The 17245-nt window shown below is 42.4% G+C and overlaps 2 protein-coding genes and 1 long non-coding RNA gene across 3 annotated transcripts; 2 read left to right on the plus strand and 1 right to left on the minus strand.

Annotated features, from left to right (window-relative positions):
* Positions 1-2172: 2172 nt before the first annotated feature.
* Positions 2173-4260, plus strand: LOC129603735 (uncharacterized). Its single transcript, XR_008693941.1, has 3 exons — positions 2173-2666; positions 3313-3349; positions 3451-4260. It is a non-coding gene; the product is annotated as an uncharacterized LOC129603735 (long non-coding RNA).
* Positions 4261-6310: 2050 nt separating this feature from the next.
* agbl5 (AGBL carboxypeptidase 5) lies at positions 6311-16450 on the plus strand. Its single transcript, XM_029140936.3, has 17 exons — positions 6311-6469; positions 7367-7661; positions 7795-7966; positions 8059-8225; positions 8369-8546; positions 8645-8823; positions 9095-9623; positions 9738-9907; positions 10077-10212; positions 10302-10519; positions 10608-10813; positions 11428-11604; positions 14099-14229; positions 14311-14363; positions 14448-14614; positions 14905-15038; positions 15139-16450. Exons 2-17 carry the CDS (start codon positions 7447-7449, stop codon positions 15208-15210), a joined length of 2904 nt encoding a protein of 967 aa, XP_028996769.1. The 5' UTR covers positions 6311-6469; positions 7367-7446; the 3' UTR covers positions 15211-16450.
* Positions 16451-16536: 86 nt separating this feature from the next.
* On the minus strand, positions 16537-17093 carry ost4 (oligosaccharyltransferase complex subunit 4 (non-catalytic)). The gene is made up of 3 exons (XM_029140939.3): positions 17075-17093; positions 16760-16897; positions 16537-16641 (listed from the first exon to the last, which is right to left on the minus strand). Exon 2 carries the CDS (start codon positions 16894-16896, stop codon positions 16783-16785), a length of 114 nt encoding a protein of 37 aa, XP_028996772.1. The 5' UTR covers position 16897; positions 17075-17093; the 3' UTR covers positions 16537-16641; positions 16760-16782.
* Between the last annotated feature and the right edge of the window lie 152 nt (positions 17094-17245).

A 17245-nucleotide genomic window follows, 5' to 3' on the forward strand; every position in this document is an offset into this window, starting at 1 on the left:
AAGCACAGCATTATCGCGGTGTAAGGAAGTAAGCTTGCCTCAGATGCAGGCGTTCGCTCCACTGAATAGCAATTTGAAAGTTTCAAATCACATATTGTCTCCGTCCTTTATTTCAGCGCACAACTGCATCTATCAGTAAATATACGACGGTCTAAACATATCTCTGAAGTTTAGGAGTGAAAATAGCGATAAACAAGAGATAAAGATGTCTTGGCTCCCCTGAATGAGGATATGTAATAATATTCATAAACAGACCACCTACTGGGGGCGCAGGAAAAACTGTTCCTTAGCAACAACATACACGCGCTTACAAGCTACATCTTGGGAAATTTTGACCGGATTGGGATGCAAACAAATGAAAGGCTTTAACTAGGCCATGTTATGAGTCTGCTCCCTACGGTTGAGTATCTGGGTGTCTGGTCTGGCACAAATCCCCGTCTTTACCAGCTAATGATACACACTGCAGATCAACAAAACACAATAAGGAGAATATAAACAAGCTTGCGGTGTGCTAAGGCAGTTCTCAGCATTTTTCAGTTTGACAATGTAGCATGAATTATTATAATAGGAGTGTGATTAATACTAAAAAAGTGGAGGCTAAAGGTCAAGTCTTATTTTCACACAAAGGGAAGTCTAAGTTCTTTTCCACATTACAGTTTAATAAGTTGCCGTACAACGGATGCGTTATATTGTTCAAAGGTCATGTAATGGTCAACCTCTCTGACTAATTCCTGTTCCCATTTATCTAATCTGAGTCTGACTCTGTGCCACGACCCAGCTCATGAAAAAACTTAACAAATACCGCTGAATAATGACTAATGTTTGCTTCTCCGTGTCATCAATTAACCTTAATTAAAGACAGCGGATGACTTAAAAGCATCTTTATGCAAAGAGCTCAAATGACTGACAAAACATTATCTTCTCACTACAGCACTTTCAGAAAAAATTACCACAATAAATAAACAAATAAACGTGATATACATATATATTAAAGCACAACACAATACATCATCCTCACAAATCTGTCGTGAGCATGTAAGTCAGCATCTGACTGCTGATACCTGATCGACATGTTTAGAACCCGAAGCCTTCAGAATCATTTTCCTTCTTTAAAGACAGTAAAGATGCTCCCTTTACTCTAATATACATCAGGGTTTGCTGTCACCAAGTGACTAGTCTGAACAGTGTCTGCGGTGTCTATGTTCCCGCTGGTTGACAAAAAGGCCAGCGGAAAGGCTTCATTGCCCTCTTGTGGTGAAGAATCTTTAAAGTCATGCGTGTCAGTGTATCCTGAAACAACAAAGATCTCAACACGTGTTTGGTTAAAGACGATCTTGTGATACGCCGAGGTTTCGTGATAGTAACTGGTTTGGGGAGCAGGCAGTTGAAGTGCAGCATCCTAGAATCAGAATCAGCCGGCGCTATTAGATATTATGGGTGATGCCTGTTCAGGTCTGGAACAGCCCTGAGAGGGTCAAATGATCCTGCTGGACGGGAGCAGTATATTAAATTAATATGATATAATATATGGTGATATAATATGATTGTGATTATCATTTCATCATTAAATATGAAGCTAAAGCCCAACAGCTGGTTGGGTCTGCTCAGCATAAGACCAACAAGAGGAACCAACAGTTAGCCAGGCGCTGTCCAAAAATATACATAAAAAGCCACATGCACTGGGGGTTTGAAAGGTTATGTGTTGGAGTTTTTCTTGGCTGGAACAGTAACCTCCTGGAGCCGTGTTGTCATTGTGAAGTTGCCAGGCATCCTGTAGAGACTCCGGGCTGAAATAGCTCAGCGCATAACCCACACATTATGTGTGATTATGTGCTTTTCTGTACAGATTAAACAAATTAGATATAATAAGATAACCACATGCTCACGGTAGCTTTAGATGGCGTGCAGAAGGGAGTGGGACCGGTCGTCTCATCAAACTCTGGACGAAGAAGGAGAACAGATCCTTGAATAGCAAAACTATTTCCTTTGCAATGTCACGGCGGGTATTTAAGAAATGTTCGCATACATTTTGTCACCAGCAAAGCATGTAATGGTTTGGCAAAGCTCCCCGGCTTTCAACTTCTTGGCTGGTGCCTCAGATTGAGTCCAGCCTTTTCTCTTTGTGACAGGTGGCGTGTGACAAGGTGGCGCTGTGGCAGAGATTTGGCGACAAACTCTGGGTTTCAGTTTTGGACTCAAAACTCTTTTGCATTCACGATTAGGCTTTTTTCTCTTTAACCGCATGCAATGGATATGATCGTCCCCTCCTCACACATAGTACAGCTCTCTGAATAGCTATTGATGCGAAATATGAGCAATGAAATTATGCAGCATTGCTTAGTTTCTAGTGTATTAACGTAAAATGAAACAAACAGGCATCAGTGAAGGAACAGAGGTTGGACATTAGCTCAATTTGCTTTTCTAGCCTTTCTAGCCTTTTGTGGGTTCAGCAGATTCCAGTTTAACATGAGCCACATCTGATTTTATAATGCACCAGACCAACACTCATAGAAAGAACTACAGCAGCTAAAAATAAAATATTAATTCATTATTCGTTCCAGTTTTACTTAAACCCAGCTTCTTGTTTCTTTGTTTGTGTTCATGATTCTAGATCCTGTTCCTCTGTAGCTGAACTAAATGGCAGCAGGGATCACAGCAGCCGAGAGGTTTGGCTTTTATTCTGTGAATTACACTTTAATAGCATAAAAACTAAATAATAAACCAGGCAAACAAATAACATCTGTACTGCTCATATACTGTATGTACAAAATCTATGTAGGTTTAGTTGTAGGTTAGTAAAAGTACGTCTGTTATTTTGTATTCAATGCTAAAACTTCACACAATAACTGTATCAAGTACATCACCTGCTCAAAGAGGTCATGAGATGAAATTTGTTAGAATAAAAGAAAGAAATTATAATAAACATACAGTACAGCTCACTGTGGTACACATTTCAAAAAAGATTTCAATTACAACAGTGAGGTAGACACTGGCTGTTTTGAATGCTGATAGGAAGCGGCAAAACCTCATTAGCAAATTAGTTTTTCAACAAACGTTAGCAGAGCAAAATGTCTTAAATTTACACCAAAACAAAAACATGACCCATCCACCACTTTCATCTTTTAAACAGATCTTATTGAACAGCAAACACTGAGAATCGTGTAGAGTCACTAACAGACTGACTCATCAAATAATCTGTACAGGTTCAAGGCTATGTGCATAAAACCAAATGTGTAACAACACGTTAATTAAAGTCTACAGAAATCTGAACAAAAGCTACACACAGACAACGGCATCTTTGTATTCCTGCAGGATGAAGCAGCCCGTGAAACGAATTTCCCATTAAACAGTGAGCACAGAATATTAAGCGGCTAAATTAAGAAAATGGAACATTTTTGTGGCATTGTTTTTGTAAATGTTTAAATGATGGCTTTTCAAATCAACCTTTAGATCACACCCGCAGCGGGCCGAGGGTCACGTCTGCAACTGTGAAGCCTTCAACAAAAAGGACATTTTGAAATAGAACAGAGAAGTGACAAATATGAACGCTGACACATCAAAGACAATAACTACAGCTGTCAGGTAATACTTGGAAGCAGTGTTACACTCCTGACACAGCATTTATCTACGTACTTCAACATTTCTCTGTCACAAAGAGTCACGTTTAAAAGAGCGTTCTTCAGTGCCAAATCAACGAAGACTAACGGAATCTAGGAAATTACAGAAGCACAGAAGCAATTACTATGCTACATGCTAAAATAACTTTAATTACTGCACACAGAGGAGTCCTGGTTTGTTTCTGTGCACAAACTAGTCCCATCCACCATACGAGTGTTTGAGGAAAAGAACAAATGTCTCTGATCACCTGAGAAAAGCACAACTCCATGCAGTGAAACATTAAGAGCATGCACATGCTGCTGTACAGCATGCTATCGTTTTTTACTTCTATCACACAGATTAATTCTATTCACAGAGGAGGCCATTGTTTAGCTGAGGACTGTGTTTACTGTAGAACCAGTCATGGTAACATGTCTCAGTAGATGTTGGCCTGTAAAGCTACACATCAAGGGTTTTTACTTACTTACTGTTTGGTTTACATCTAAACATGTATCCTAGCTTTGTTAGAGTTCCAAATAATTCAACAATACATTTTAGGATTCATGTTAGTTAACATTTCCACTTAAAGCATCAGTGCTGTGTAGCTTGTTTCTGTTGCCCTCAAGTGACCAGAAATGTGTCATTGCAGATTTACGCTCTCAGATACAGTGACACAAAGACTTTATATATATATAGACTTTATATATATATATAAAGTCATATATATATATATATATATATATATATATATATATATATATATATATATATATATATATATATATATATATATATATATATATATATAAGGAGTCAGGAGTGTGTATATATATATATATACCACTTACTACCATAAGTCACCTCCTCTACATGGATGACATCAAGCTCAAGAGTGAGCGAGACATCGACTCACTGATCCACACCACCAGGATCTACAGCTCGGACATTGGGATGTCATTCGGACTCGAGAAATGTGGGAGGATGGTGACAAAGAGAGGCAAGGTAATCCACACAGAAGGGGTCTCACTCCCAGAAGGAACAATAGCAGACATTCAGGACAATTACAAGTACCTTGGAATACCACAGGCAAACGGCAACCTTGAACAGGCAACAAGGAATGCGGCAACAGCCAAATACCTCCAACGAGTAAGGCAAGTCCTAAGAAGCCAGCTCAATGGCAAGAACAAATCCCAGGCAATAAACAGCTACGCCCTGCCAGTGATCAGATACCCTGCGGGAATAATAAGGTGGCCAAAGGAAGAGATACAGACCACAGATGTTAAGACACGAAAGCTCCTCACCATGCATGGAGGGTTCCACCCCAAATCCAGCACCCTGAGACTGTACGCTAGCCGCAAGGAAGGAGGCCGAGGACTAGTGAGCGTGAGAGCCACTATCCAGGATGAAACATCCAAGATCCATAAGTACATCAAGGATAAGGCCCCGACAGATGACGTGCTGAGTGAATGTCTCAGGCAGTGGAGAACGGAGGATGAGATGCTGGAAGAGGGACCATCATGGGAGGACAAGCCCTTGCACGGGATGTACCACCGGAACATAACTGAAGTGGCTGATCTCAACAAATCCTACCAATGGCTTGAAAGGGCTGGGCTGAAGGACAGCACAGAGGCACTCATCCTGGCTGCACAGGAGCAGGCCCTGAGCACCAGAGCCATAGAGGCCCAGATCTACCACACCAGACAAGACCCAAGGTGTAGACTGTGCAAAGAGGCCCCTGAGACGATCCAGCACATAACTGCAGGGTGTAAGATGCTGGCAGGGAAAGCATACATGGAACGCCATAACCAAGTGGCTGGCATAGTATACAGGAACATCTGCGCGGAGTATGGACTGGAAACCCCAAGGTCAAAGTGGGAAACACCTCCCAAGGTGGTAGAGAACGAGCGAGCCAAGATCCTGTGGGACTTCCAGATCCAGACTGACAGAATGGTAATGGCGAACCAACCAGACATTGTGGTGGTGGATAAAGAGCAGAGGAAAGCCGTAGTGGTGGATGTGGCAATACCAAGCGATGGCAACATCAGGAAAAAGGAACATGAGAAACTAGAGAAATACCAAGGGCTCAGAGAAGAACTGGAGAAGGCTTGGAAGGTGAAGGCCACAGTGGTGCCTGTGGTGATTGGAGCACTGGGGGCAGTGACCCCCAAACTGGAGGAGTGGCTACAACAGATCCCTGGAATAACATCCGACATCTCAGTCCAGAAAAGTGCAGTCCTAGGAACAGCAAGGATACTGCGCAGAACCCTCAAGCTTCCTGGCCTCTGGTAGAGGACCCGAGCTTGGAAAGTGGATGAGACCACCCACGTGGGGTGAGAAGGGAGTTTTTTTTTATACTGGGTAAAAGAGGAGACATTACACATACAGACAGATTATACAACGAAAGCACAATAAAAGTATAAGAAAACAAACATGTTAACGTTTAATATTTTTTATAGTCTAATTAGCTGATTAGGAAGAAATTGGTGTGTAATTTTAAATAAATTCAAACAAAAGTTTAATTTATATTCACTTATATTTATATTCACAATGATCAATTCCTTGTTATTTATATATTATATACACTATACTATACTATTCTATACTATACCATGTATATACAATATATATCTCTAATTTCTAGAGTAATTAACAATTACTCTAAGTTGTGTTCTAGTACCAGGTGTCTTGTCAAATAAAATTCCGTAAAAAGCAGCACCATACTACTTGTTACTGCACAAGCGATGTGCATGTTTCCAGGTAGCGTTCCTTTCTACGGAGAAACTTGAACGCAGCATACATAGCGACGAACTGCGAACTGGGGCTTGAGAAGGACGACGAAAACAAAAAATGGACATGCATCGGGAATAACCTGGTAGGAGTCATAAATTATCTTTTCTTGTAAACGAATTGATACAGACAAACTGTAACAATGACCGAAAATATCGTGTTTGCGAAAAAGCGTCGTTTCGAGCAACGACTGCTGCTTGGTGGCTCTGTTAGCCTCCGTAGCTTAGAAACGCAAGCTAGCGTTATTAGCTGTCACCGACTTTAACCGTGGGGTGCTGCTTTTTATACGAGCACATCGCTAAACACTGATCGGCACTTGGTCATTTAAATGCCTTTAAACAAGCGTTGGCTCAACCGACTGTAGCCCTGCTAGCTGCTGCTCCACTCCCCCCTTCGCGAGGGGTCTCGGTCAATCAGCTGTTGTTGTTATTGCTCGGTTGCTGAGATGAAATCGCTCAAATGGCTAAGTTAGGAAATGTACAGTCGTGTATTAGTAAATGACAGGCGAGCAGGCATGCAGCAGTTTAACTGGGCTAGCGGTAGAATCATTGTAGAAATGTAGCTAACCTCAATATGTTGCCGTTTAACATTGTAGTATGGCCATATCTGTATTTCCTTTAATGGCCACGAGGTGTCGCTGCAATCTGTTGATTCACTTTAGCTATAACATCTAATGCATGTTTCAGATCATACATCTCGACTAATTATGAACCTTCATCAGAATGTTTTTATTATGAGTGATGTCCGTGTAAGACAGAGGTATTGACTAAATGTATTTGTTATAATTAACTGTGCTGGTCTACAAAGATGCTCAATCCCTGTTAACTCACTCATGTCAGAAATATATTTTTCTCCCCAATGTATTATTATTATTATTATTATTATTATTATTATTATTATTATTATTATTATTATTATTATTATTATTGTCTATTATTAATTCAAGTCACTTATTTTTATTCCAACCTTGTGCATTCAACAGGGTTTGTATGTCAGACGCCTGACTGGAGCTTCACAAAAGCCTGAGGGTTAGAAAACTACCTGACCCCAGAGTTGGGAACCATGGAAGCTCGCTTTGGTAACATCGTGTTCAGCTCTAAATTTGACTCAGGGAACTTGGCCCGTGTGGAGAAGGTGGAGAAGGGCAGCTCCAGCCCTTCCTCTGACACGGCCTCCAGCGGCAGTGCCCCCGTTGGGTCCAACCTCAGCCCTGACTATGAGTTCAACGTGTGGACGCAGGCAGACTGTGCTGGCACAGAGCATGAGAATGGAAATAGGTAATGGATCACTCTGCTCCTCCTGCACCAAGTATACAGAAAACAGCGATAAATGATGGTATTATAAATCAATGTTTAACACTACACGGACCTACATTACTACGCATTCAAAGTAATGTTTTTGTATTTTTAGATCATGGTTTTACTTCAGTGTGCGTGGTGCAGCAGCTGGGAAAGTCCTGAAGATTAATGTGATGAATATGAACAATCAGAGGAAGCTTTACAGCCAGGGCATGGCTCCTCTTGTTCGCACTTTACCTGGCAAAAACCGCTGGGAAAGGGTTCGAGACAGACCCACGACTGAAGTATGTAGACTCAAAGCAAAGCGCTGTCATCATGGCTTCGCTGTTTCTCTAATATTGTGTCTTTTATCTCTCATCTTCGTGCTGCTTTCCAGATTGTTGATAACCAGTTCATTCTCTCCTTCACTCACCGGCTGTCGGAGGTGCGAGGAGCGACCACCTACTTCTCCTTCTGCTATCCATACTCATACAGCGAGTGCCAGGAGATGCTGCAGCACCTGGATGGGAGGTACCCCAGTGTCGCCCAACTCAGTCCAAGCAGGTAGAATGCAGCACAAATGTGCAGCCTCATACACATGCAGAAGAGAAGTTGTCTAAACCAACTGTAATTGAAGTGAGTAATTCTTTATTATATGTGTCTCTTGTTCTTTTCTACCAACTTTCACTCCTAAACTACTCTACCAGTGCACCAGACGTTGTGTATTACCACAGGGAGTTGCTGTGCCACTCTCTAGATGGAAATAGAGTGGACCTGCTCACTGTGACCAACTGCAGCGGGATGCAGGAGGGGAGAGAGCCCCGGCTGCCTAAGCTGTTTCCCGACACCAACACTCCAAGACCACACTGCTTCTCTGGCAAACGGGTATCACTGAGTCACACATTCCTAATGACTTTCAGCAATGATAATGTCAACATGGCGAAGCTCAACTTTGGTTTGTCGGCATCTTTGTGTGTTTGCAGGTGTTTTTCCTCAGCAGTCGGGTTCACCCTGGAGAAACCCCCTCATCCTTTGTGTTCAACGGTTTCCTAAACTTTATCTTGAGAAGCGAAGACCCACGAGCTCACATGCTCCGGACCATGTTTGTGTTCAAACTCATTCCCATGCTCAACCCAGACGGAGTTATCCGTGGACACTACAGGTCAGGACTTAGCTGCTTTTTTTTAGGTTCACTCTTGTAGTTAAAAAAAAAAAATATATATATATATATGTTCACATTCATGACATTTTCAGGACATCAGTACATCAATCTATTGTTTCAGTGGAAGCCACCTCTGCTTTTGATCATTAGAAGTGATGTGTACCTAATAATAGTATTTGCTTTTAAAATAACTTGCCTTGACTAAATATGCCAGAAGCCTCTGTAAAGCTCTGTTTTATTAATAACAGGAATCTCTGTTTCTTTTTTGCAGGACTGATTCCAGAGGAGTAAACTTGAACAGGCAATACCTAAACCCCAGCCCTGAGCTGCACCCGTCCATCTACGCAGCCAAAACACTTTTACTGTATCACCATACACACAACCGTTTACACAACCCACAGACCAGCGCTTACTTGAACGGCCCAGCACACGCACAGACGGCGCCCTCCATCGTCAAACCAAACCAGCACCATGCACCTCCCCTCACCGCTCTCGAGGTGAGCTTGAATCAACGGAACGCAGAGAAGGACGCAGGTCCCGCACAGCCAGATGTTCCCATGGTGATGGAAGAAAACAGCTGGGTCCCCACTGAAATGGGGAAGGCGAACCTGAACAGCTCGTCAAGCTCCTCGGAGACTGTAGCTTCTGTCACTGTAGAAGTAACCGCTCCACAGGGGGAAGAACAGGAATCCATTTCACCCCAGGAGGGGGGTGTTGCATATTATGTGGACTTGCACGGCCATGCCTCCAAACGAGGATGCTTTATGTATGGAAATAGCCTCCCTGATGAGAGCCAGCAGGTAAATGATATACTTGCTGGCTAGTTTTTATCTTTCATATCAGTAATATAGTTGTTTGCTCCACTGTAAGACTCCTGTCTTAAATCCTGTTCTCTCTGTTTCCTCCGTCTGCAGGTAGAGAACATGCTGTATCCGAGGCTCATAGCGGTGAACTCTGCCCACTTTGATTTCCAGGGCTGCAACTTCTCAGAGAAAAACATGTATGCGCGGGACAAAAGGGATGGCCAGTCTAAAGAAGGCAGCGGGCGGGTGGCCATGTACAAGGCCATAGGGCTGCTTCACAGGTTTGCATTGAATATTTGATTTATTCTGGTACTTTTATGTTTTAAGGAGTTAAAAGTAAGCGTTTAATGGATTCAGAGCGAAGTAATTATAATATTGTAGCTTTAAGTTGAATAAAAAACAAGTTTAGTAGAAAACGAGTCATTGTATTTGTTTGTGGCTTCCGAATAGCTACACCTTGGAATGCAACTACAACACAGGGAAAAGCATGAACACCATCCCACCGGCTTGCCATGACAGTGGACGGGCAACCCCACCTCCGCCTCCATCATTCCCTCCAAAATACACTCCAGATATATTTGAACAGGTAGTGCTTTAGTTGTTTTTAGTCCTGCGCGTGTCCACGACCCACATATACACATAATGATAAGGTGTGTCTGAATTCCTGTGCATCAGGTGGGCCGTGCCGTGGCTATATCAGCCCTGGATATGGCAGAGTCCAACCCATGGCCACGACTGGTGCTGTCCGAGCACAGCTGCCTGACAAACCTCCGAGCCTGGATCCTCAAGCATGTACGGAACACCAAAGGCCTGAATACACACATAAACGCCCACCACCCACCCAAAGTACACCACAACGGCAGCAAGGCATCACCACCAAAGAGTTTCAATAAGTGAGTTTACACATGCCTTGATTTAACTTCAGCAAAACAGACCTCAGGCCAGTTTATCTTCCTGTCTTTGCCTTGGCTTTCTGAACAGCTGTCTGTCCGGCTCAGCATCGGAGAACACCCTCAGCCGCGTACGCTGCAACAGCCACAGTAGCAGCAGCCAGACGCCCTCCCCCAAAATGCACAGCTCCCCCAGCTTCACCTTTGGCTGCCCCCCAGCCCGAGCTCACGCGCAGCACAATGGCACATACACAAGCGGACGGCTTGGGGGCAACAAGACGCTTGGGCCAGTCAGGGGTGAGTACAGCTCTCAGACGTCTTGTGCTGCTGGTTGCTGTTTTCTCCCAGCATTACAAACGGTGTCTTTTTTATTACAGTATCTTTCTTCCTTGTTGTCATCTTCCCTTTTTTCGGATATGTTTATTAGGAAATTCTAATGGTCTGGTCTGTCAGTGTTTAAGTGACAGCTGGCCTTTAGCTGAGACGGTGATGCAAAATTAAAAAGTAAATCACCAGCTTCTATTGAAGGTTTTAGAGGGGGTTGAAGTTCAGTAAGCCTAGACCCTGTGACCTTTCTACGACCTCTGTGTGAACCCTGCATGACCCCCAGCACCACCTGCTATTGCCATTACTGTATGTCACATCCAGTGTTGGCCCTAGTGGACTGAGGATGAAACCACACCCAAGCCTTGCCCCAGGTCATTAAACTGAAATTGAAATCTTTGGAGACAAAAATAAATAACTGTCATCAGTTGGCTTTCTTAGAGCATTTTATGATGTGGTTTGTCTCAGTACAGGGCAGTTTTAGCACATACCCTCTTGTGTTTGGTGTACAATAGCCCTGCATGGGTCTGAAACGTTGTGTGTGCGTGTGTGTGTGCGCACGCATGCGTCTGTCTTCCTCTCTGTAGACGCTAAGCCTCAGGAGAAGAGACGGCCCCCTCACCACCGCTCCATCCTGCGGTCTCCCAGCAACAGCCACACACACTCCCGCCCCCCACTCTCACCCCCTTCCTCCTCCTCCTCCTCGTCTTCCTCAGTGTGTGCAACAGGATCCTGTTCCCTCCCAGCATCCGTCAGTATGACAGGTCTGTACTCCCTCCAACCCCCCAGCCTCTCCACCTTGCTCCCCTCCCTGCAGGCTTTGCCCCGACCTGGGCTTCTTTCCAAACTGAGCCCCTTACTCCTTCAGAGCCTACCGCCAGCCACCAGCTCTCCAGCTGGGCCCACCCAGGACTGAATCTAACCTAACCTGTCAGATCTTGGGTCTTTGTGTGGGTGTGTGTGTGAGTGTAACTGGACCGAGAGAGTGTAAGCTCTTAAAATTGCTTTGAGTGTCAGAGCTAATATAAAGACATTGTTCTACACAGGCCTGACACCTCACGTTGACTGAAACGCGTGCATTCACTGTATGGAGTGTGTGCGATTTGATCATCATTGGTGCTAGCTCTTGTAATTTTACTTCAAATATTCTAATTTTCCTTCTACATATAATTACACCTACAGTATCTACAGTATTAGCACTTTAGAAAAAATAAAACACTTGGGAGTTCAAGTGCTCCTTGAAGCTCAATTATGACTGAAATGTGTGAGAAAACAATTTAATTCATTGTTCACCTTAAACTGGGTAATGCCACCCTGTGACATGCAGTAGCTCTTGTGGATACTCAAATACTGTTTAGACAAGACAGCTGCTTAGCTGCATAACCTTCATTGTCTCCCTACAACGTGCAGCATATATATATATATAGTAGAAATTAGCAAAGCACATTTGTATTGGAAATATAATACTAACGGATTACATTACATCAAATATGTCTGTCAGTCTATATAAAGCTTCAAAATAATTCATGTTAATGTGCTGATATATGAAAAATAGCCCGGCTGTCTGTGTTTATTTTTACAGTTATTGGTGTTGTTGGTCATAATCAGCTATCAAGTGAATGTGATTGTTTTATGTCATGGATTTTTTTAATATTTATTGTTTTTATTTTAGATGTGAAGTTATTGAAAAACAGCTGACCCAATGAAGGCTTCTGTTTTGTAAAACGTTTGCACCTTCTAATTTAATTTTTTTTGTTGAAGGCTGACGGCACCTTCCCACTTTAACTCTTTATGTAGTTAGCCCAGAGCAGGCTGTGCATGGTCTGTTGTCTAATTGTTGTGTTCGTTTCTGTGGTGGTCCTTAATTACCTGTATCATTCCAGTGTCAGGCCTTTGGTCCCGACATTATGAGATTCACAGAGTAGCCTACTGCCAGAAGCCTCGTGTGGACCATCACTGGCTTAAAACCTCATAGATGGTGTAATAAGGGTTGTTCTACTAAGCAATACCACATAAAACGGTTCCGACTGTGTGACGAAGTCAGAGTTGGTGTTGAATGTTAATTTTCCAATCAATTCCAATATTAGTGTTGGTGTAAATATTTTTTGTTCCATTACACTTTCGAAAGGAGTGAATTAAAAAAAAAAGATTAATATAAGTACAGTATATTTGTGTATTTCCTCGTGTAATTTAAATTAGACAATTGTGCATTAGGCTGTCGAATTAGTTAATATTTTTGTGGTTAAAAGTGAGAAATTATTTGCCTAATTACTTTGCGTGAGCCTCATAGGTCAGCCGTGGAATTATAATAATGTCTAAACCACTTTGATGTGCTGTTATCCAAGTACTTGACGGCGGTCTGTGTTTTAGGACCTGCTATTTTAAACGCACCGAGATGCTTATGGAGGCCAGCAGATAAACCACAACTTGATTAGATTGATATGAGAATCACTTTGAGAACTCTGGCCGTGCCTCGCTGTAGCTGTTGTCCGTTCCAGTGCTGTGCAACGTTGTATTTCCAGTGTGCCTTGCTCTATTGTAACAGTAGGTCTAGGATGCTATGCTCATCCTTTTTTTTTAACCATAACATTTGGATTATATTGATTATGTTGCCTCCACATCTGTGTAGGATGCAATAAAGATGAAAGACTAGGAACAGTGTATTGATAATTTGAGGACGTGAAGTGGTCAGACAGCGTTTGTGCCGTGGAGACGTACAAGTCTCATCTTTAAATATTATGTATGTAGCCTATGTCTGCTGCATTAAGTCCACTGGGAGGGAAATATTATGAGCTTTTATCTTAGATTAGTGCCCTAATAAACTGGGAGATTGTACTGTAACTCCAGTCAACTTTCTCACTGTGAACTTTGACGTCCTGTTTTGTAATTGTTTGACTCCTAAGGCGTGTAATTCAAAATAAAAGTCTGCTTTTAGGTGGAAACACACTGTATGCATAGTCACATTCTCAGTCTTTCTGCTATACTCCCCTTGAGAACTGTGCAGTTTTCATCAACGTGGTGCTAACCTTCTCTACCAGACTATGGTTCAGTGTTTGTCTGTGTCACATCTTTAAGAAAAATCACCTTCTTGAATGTGCTGCTGTCTTTTAACCTCTGGAATAAAAACTATCCCTTTGTAAAGCAACTACTGTGTGTGAGTCCTCTACTGTTTATTGACTCTTGGCTGAGGGGTAGACGCTCAGTTCCTCCTCTCTCCTCTCTGTCCCTTGTATTGATGTCCGCTCGTCTGGTCAACAGGCCTCAGCTGTCCCGACTTTCAGGCAAGTGGAGCCAGTTCATCCGGTTGCTCCAAAATCCCTTTCCCCATGCGTACAGGGCGTGTGGGGAGAGGCTGCCGACCTCTCACCATCACTCATCACCCCACAGAGGTTAGTGCACGTTTACATAAACTGCTATATATTCAAGAACTAGTTTGTCTTGTCTGATTGCAATATTTCCATCTGTTACAGACTTCTAATGAGTTGGGGCCTGAACACATCCTTTCATCCATCAAATTTAGCAAGTGAGTTCATCCCCGTATGTTTCTTTGTAAATGACTGATGATTTATGACTGTTGAAAGCATGAACCTTTATATCACCTGCCCAGATGCGATCTGCAGCCTCACGTGGGCCGCAGGGTGTGGTCACCTGACGTCCCTGCCATACATGACAGTAAAACATCCAGTGGCATCCATGGCAACAAAGAGGAGTCGGCCACCATGAAGGTCTGGAAGCTCATCAGACCTGGACTTCACCGACACCTGTCACTATCAGGCATGTGTTGGACACAGATGCATATATTGTTGGATTATTAGGTATTTGGCTTGGATGTCATCTGAATGACAGCAGTTGGAGTTAGCTTGGCACCAGATTGCACCAGACTTCAAAGCTTCACTCTTCAGTATTTTATATAAGGACCTGATCAGATTGTAGATTCAATGCAGTGCTGGACAATCAGAAGCTGTAAATTCAGGGATGGGTGGAATAGAGATGTGTTTTGTGAAGTTGAGGGTTGTGTCTACGATACAGTACACACACTTAAAGTTATTTGTTTCGCTGTGTAGGTGTATCAGGGAAGGACGGTGCACTACAACGTGCCTCTCAAGCGCTAAGAAAGAAGAGCACCGACCGCAGTTTACCCTACAAAGGGAGTAATATCATAGAAACCGAACCGGAGACAGATGAAACGCTGCAACAGGTGAGAGCCGTCATGCTTACATTTACAATACAGTGTCATTTCTCTGTAGTAAAACAATTGAAAAGACATGACTAAATCAGTCTGTACTGTGTCTTTAAAGGCTGGGGAAGCGACAGTGATGCCTCTGCCTGAACAAGTGAGCGCATGTGAGACCCTATGTGGAGAAGCCTAGGAACTGCACAGAGCAAGAGGTGCCGGTGTTTGACCGTTTTTGTTAATGTGAGCCTAGTGCATCCAAATATTTCAAACAAGCATTGGTTGTGTTTTAAAGCATCGTAACATTGTTTGTTAGCATGGGGGTCTTTAGACATATCGAAGTGCTGCACAGCACAATCTATGAGCAGCTGTCGAGTGCCTTCCCCAGCGAGTCCACGGCAGTGGCACATTTCCCCCCAACCAAGTTGTGTGGAGATCCATAAATATTTCAGCTAACATTTACCTTTTTGTAATTTTGTTCCTTAACTAAAAGATGTTAAATGAACTCTGGCCAATACTGTTATGCACTGATACAGCCACATATAAAACGGCAAAGGTTTAACTCCAAACTGAAGAGCACAAACACTTTTAAACTGTCTTGTTTTTAATGGATATAGAAAACAACTGTGTGACACAAGTGTAATGTAATTCTTCCAGAAGTTGTTGTGCTGTGCGTTGTTTATAATGACCATAAAAGCTATTTATCCCATTCAATGATAATCTACAAAGTAGAACATGAAGAGTGGAACTTGTTCCTTAGTGATTTAAGTGTGTAAAATTATAAAAGAATACTTTACTGCGGGTCTTCAACTCGCTTATTTAAATGATTGTTGGTCTCGGATACATTTTCTGAGTAATACACACTTGGAACCTGAAAGTCCCAGCTGCCAGTTAAGGAGGATAAGGCCAAACAGATCTGACTAGGTGCTCATGTGAAAATTGACACTACGCTACAGAATAAGGTGGCAGCAAGTGAATTACAGCCACCCTCCAAGGCTGGTGGAGGTGGAAAGCGTCAAAATACAGCAGAATTCCAGGAAAAACACGCTGTTTGCACATAGGAAACTGTAACTTGGGGAAATATTATCCGAACCAAAGTTGAACAGCAGGGAATGAAAAAACATTTGTCCAAATCCACACCCAAAACACAGTAATTATAATTCATAGGGTAAGAATACTAACATATTGAAATTTAATTTATAATTACACTGATGTTTTATTTTTCACATTCTTGATTAAGAATTTAATATGCACATTCATCTAAAGTATGTAGATACTTTTATAGGCACTGTAGTCCTGTAGAGCTTCATGCCCATCACTACACCTGTATGGTTCTTTATTATAATATATGTTCACATGAAAGCATGTTATATAAGTATATCCTGATTTATATCTTGTGACATTTTTTACCAATTAAAAAAATTAAGTGTGTCTGATTTTAAGATGCATTGACACAGTAGCTGAGTGAGAATTTGCATGCATAAAGTGTAGGCAACGAAAATTACTGAAACATCTGTGCAAATTGAATTCACACAATTTTATTAGAAAAAACATGAGTGTGTAATCCTAATTGAACTGCAAGTGGGGAATGTCTTTTCCAAGGTGGTGGCTTTGATTCCCATCTTGCCTGTGGGGAGAAATAAAGAAGAGCTTATTAGGTTCACGTGTTGGATCTGTACAAGAAGAAGTCACATTTACCAAGAAGTCAATGCAGAACAAACGATATGAACACAAATCAGACTCACCTCTACAAGCATATTGGGAACCTCTACTCCTGTTTCTTGGGGTTATTGACAGCTACGTAGTGATATAGCACAACCAGCAAGAACAACGACACGCCAAGGATGTTGGCAAATATGGCCAGTTGCACGTCTGTCACCATTCTGCAAAAGTGCAAAGGAGAGAGATTTTAGGTTTAATGTTGGCGCTAGCTAGCTAGCTAGCTTACGTTATCCATCGCAAGAACTGAAAAGAGGACCTGAAGTAATAAATACAAAGAATGTTGCAATATTACGCCATCAAACCCATCCACACACAATTCGAGTATTATCTCTACTTACGTTATTATTTAGATTAGCGTTTTACCCTCGTTTCAATGGATCCTTCATCCACTCATGAGCAAAACAAGCGAATCTGTTCCTTACTTCCGCCTGGAGAGGAAAGCCACGTCACGCTAAAGAGCACCGTAGAAATAGTCCTAATAGAACAGAAATAGGTACTAATAAACTAAC

Source organism: Betta splendens, chromosome 24 (genome assembly GCF_900634795.4).
Source record: "Betta splendens chromosome 24, fBetSpl5.4, whole genome shotgun sequence".
Lineage (NCBI taxonomy): Eukaryota > Metazoa > Chordata > Actinopteri > Anabantiformes > Osphronemidae > Betta > Betta splendens.

Coding starts and splice junctions, on each gene's coding strand:
- agbl5 (XM_029140936.3), top strand. CDS start 7,447: ATGGAAGCTCGCTTTGGTAACATCGTGTTCAGCTCTAAATTTGACTCA. Junction 10,520..10,607: donor CCACCAAAGAGTTTCAATAA/GTGAGTTTACAC, acceptor CTTTCTGAACAG/CTGTCTGTCCGGCTCAGCAT. Junction 14,364..14,447: donor TCATCCATCAAATTTAGCAA/GTGAGTTCATCC, acceptor TCACCTGCCCAG/ATGCGATCTGCAGCCTCACG.
- ost4 (XM_029140939.3), bottom strand. CDS start 16,896: ATGGTGACAGACGTGCAACTGGCCATATTTGCCAACATCCTTGGCGTG.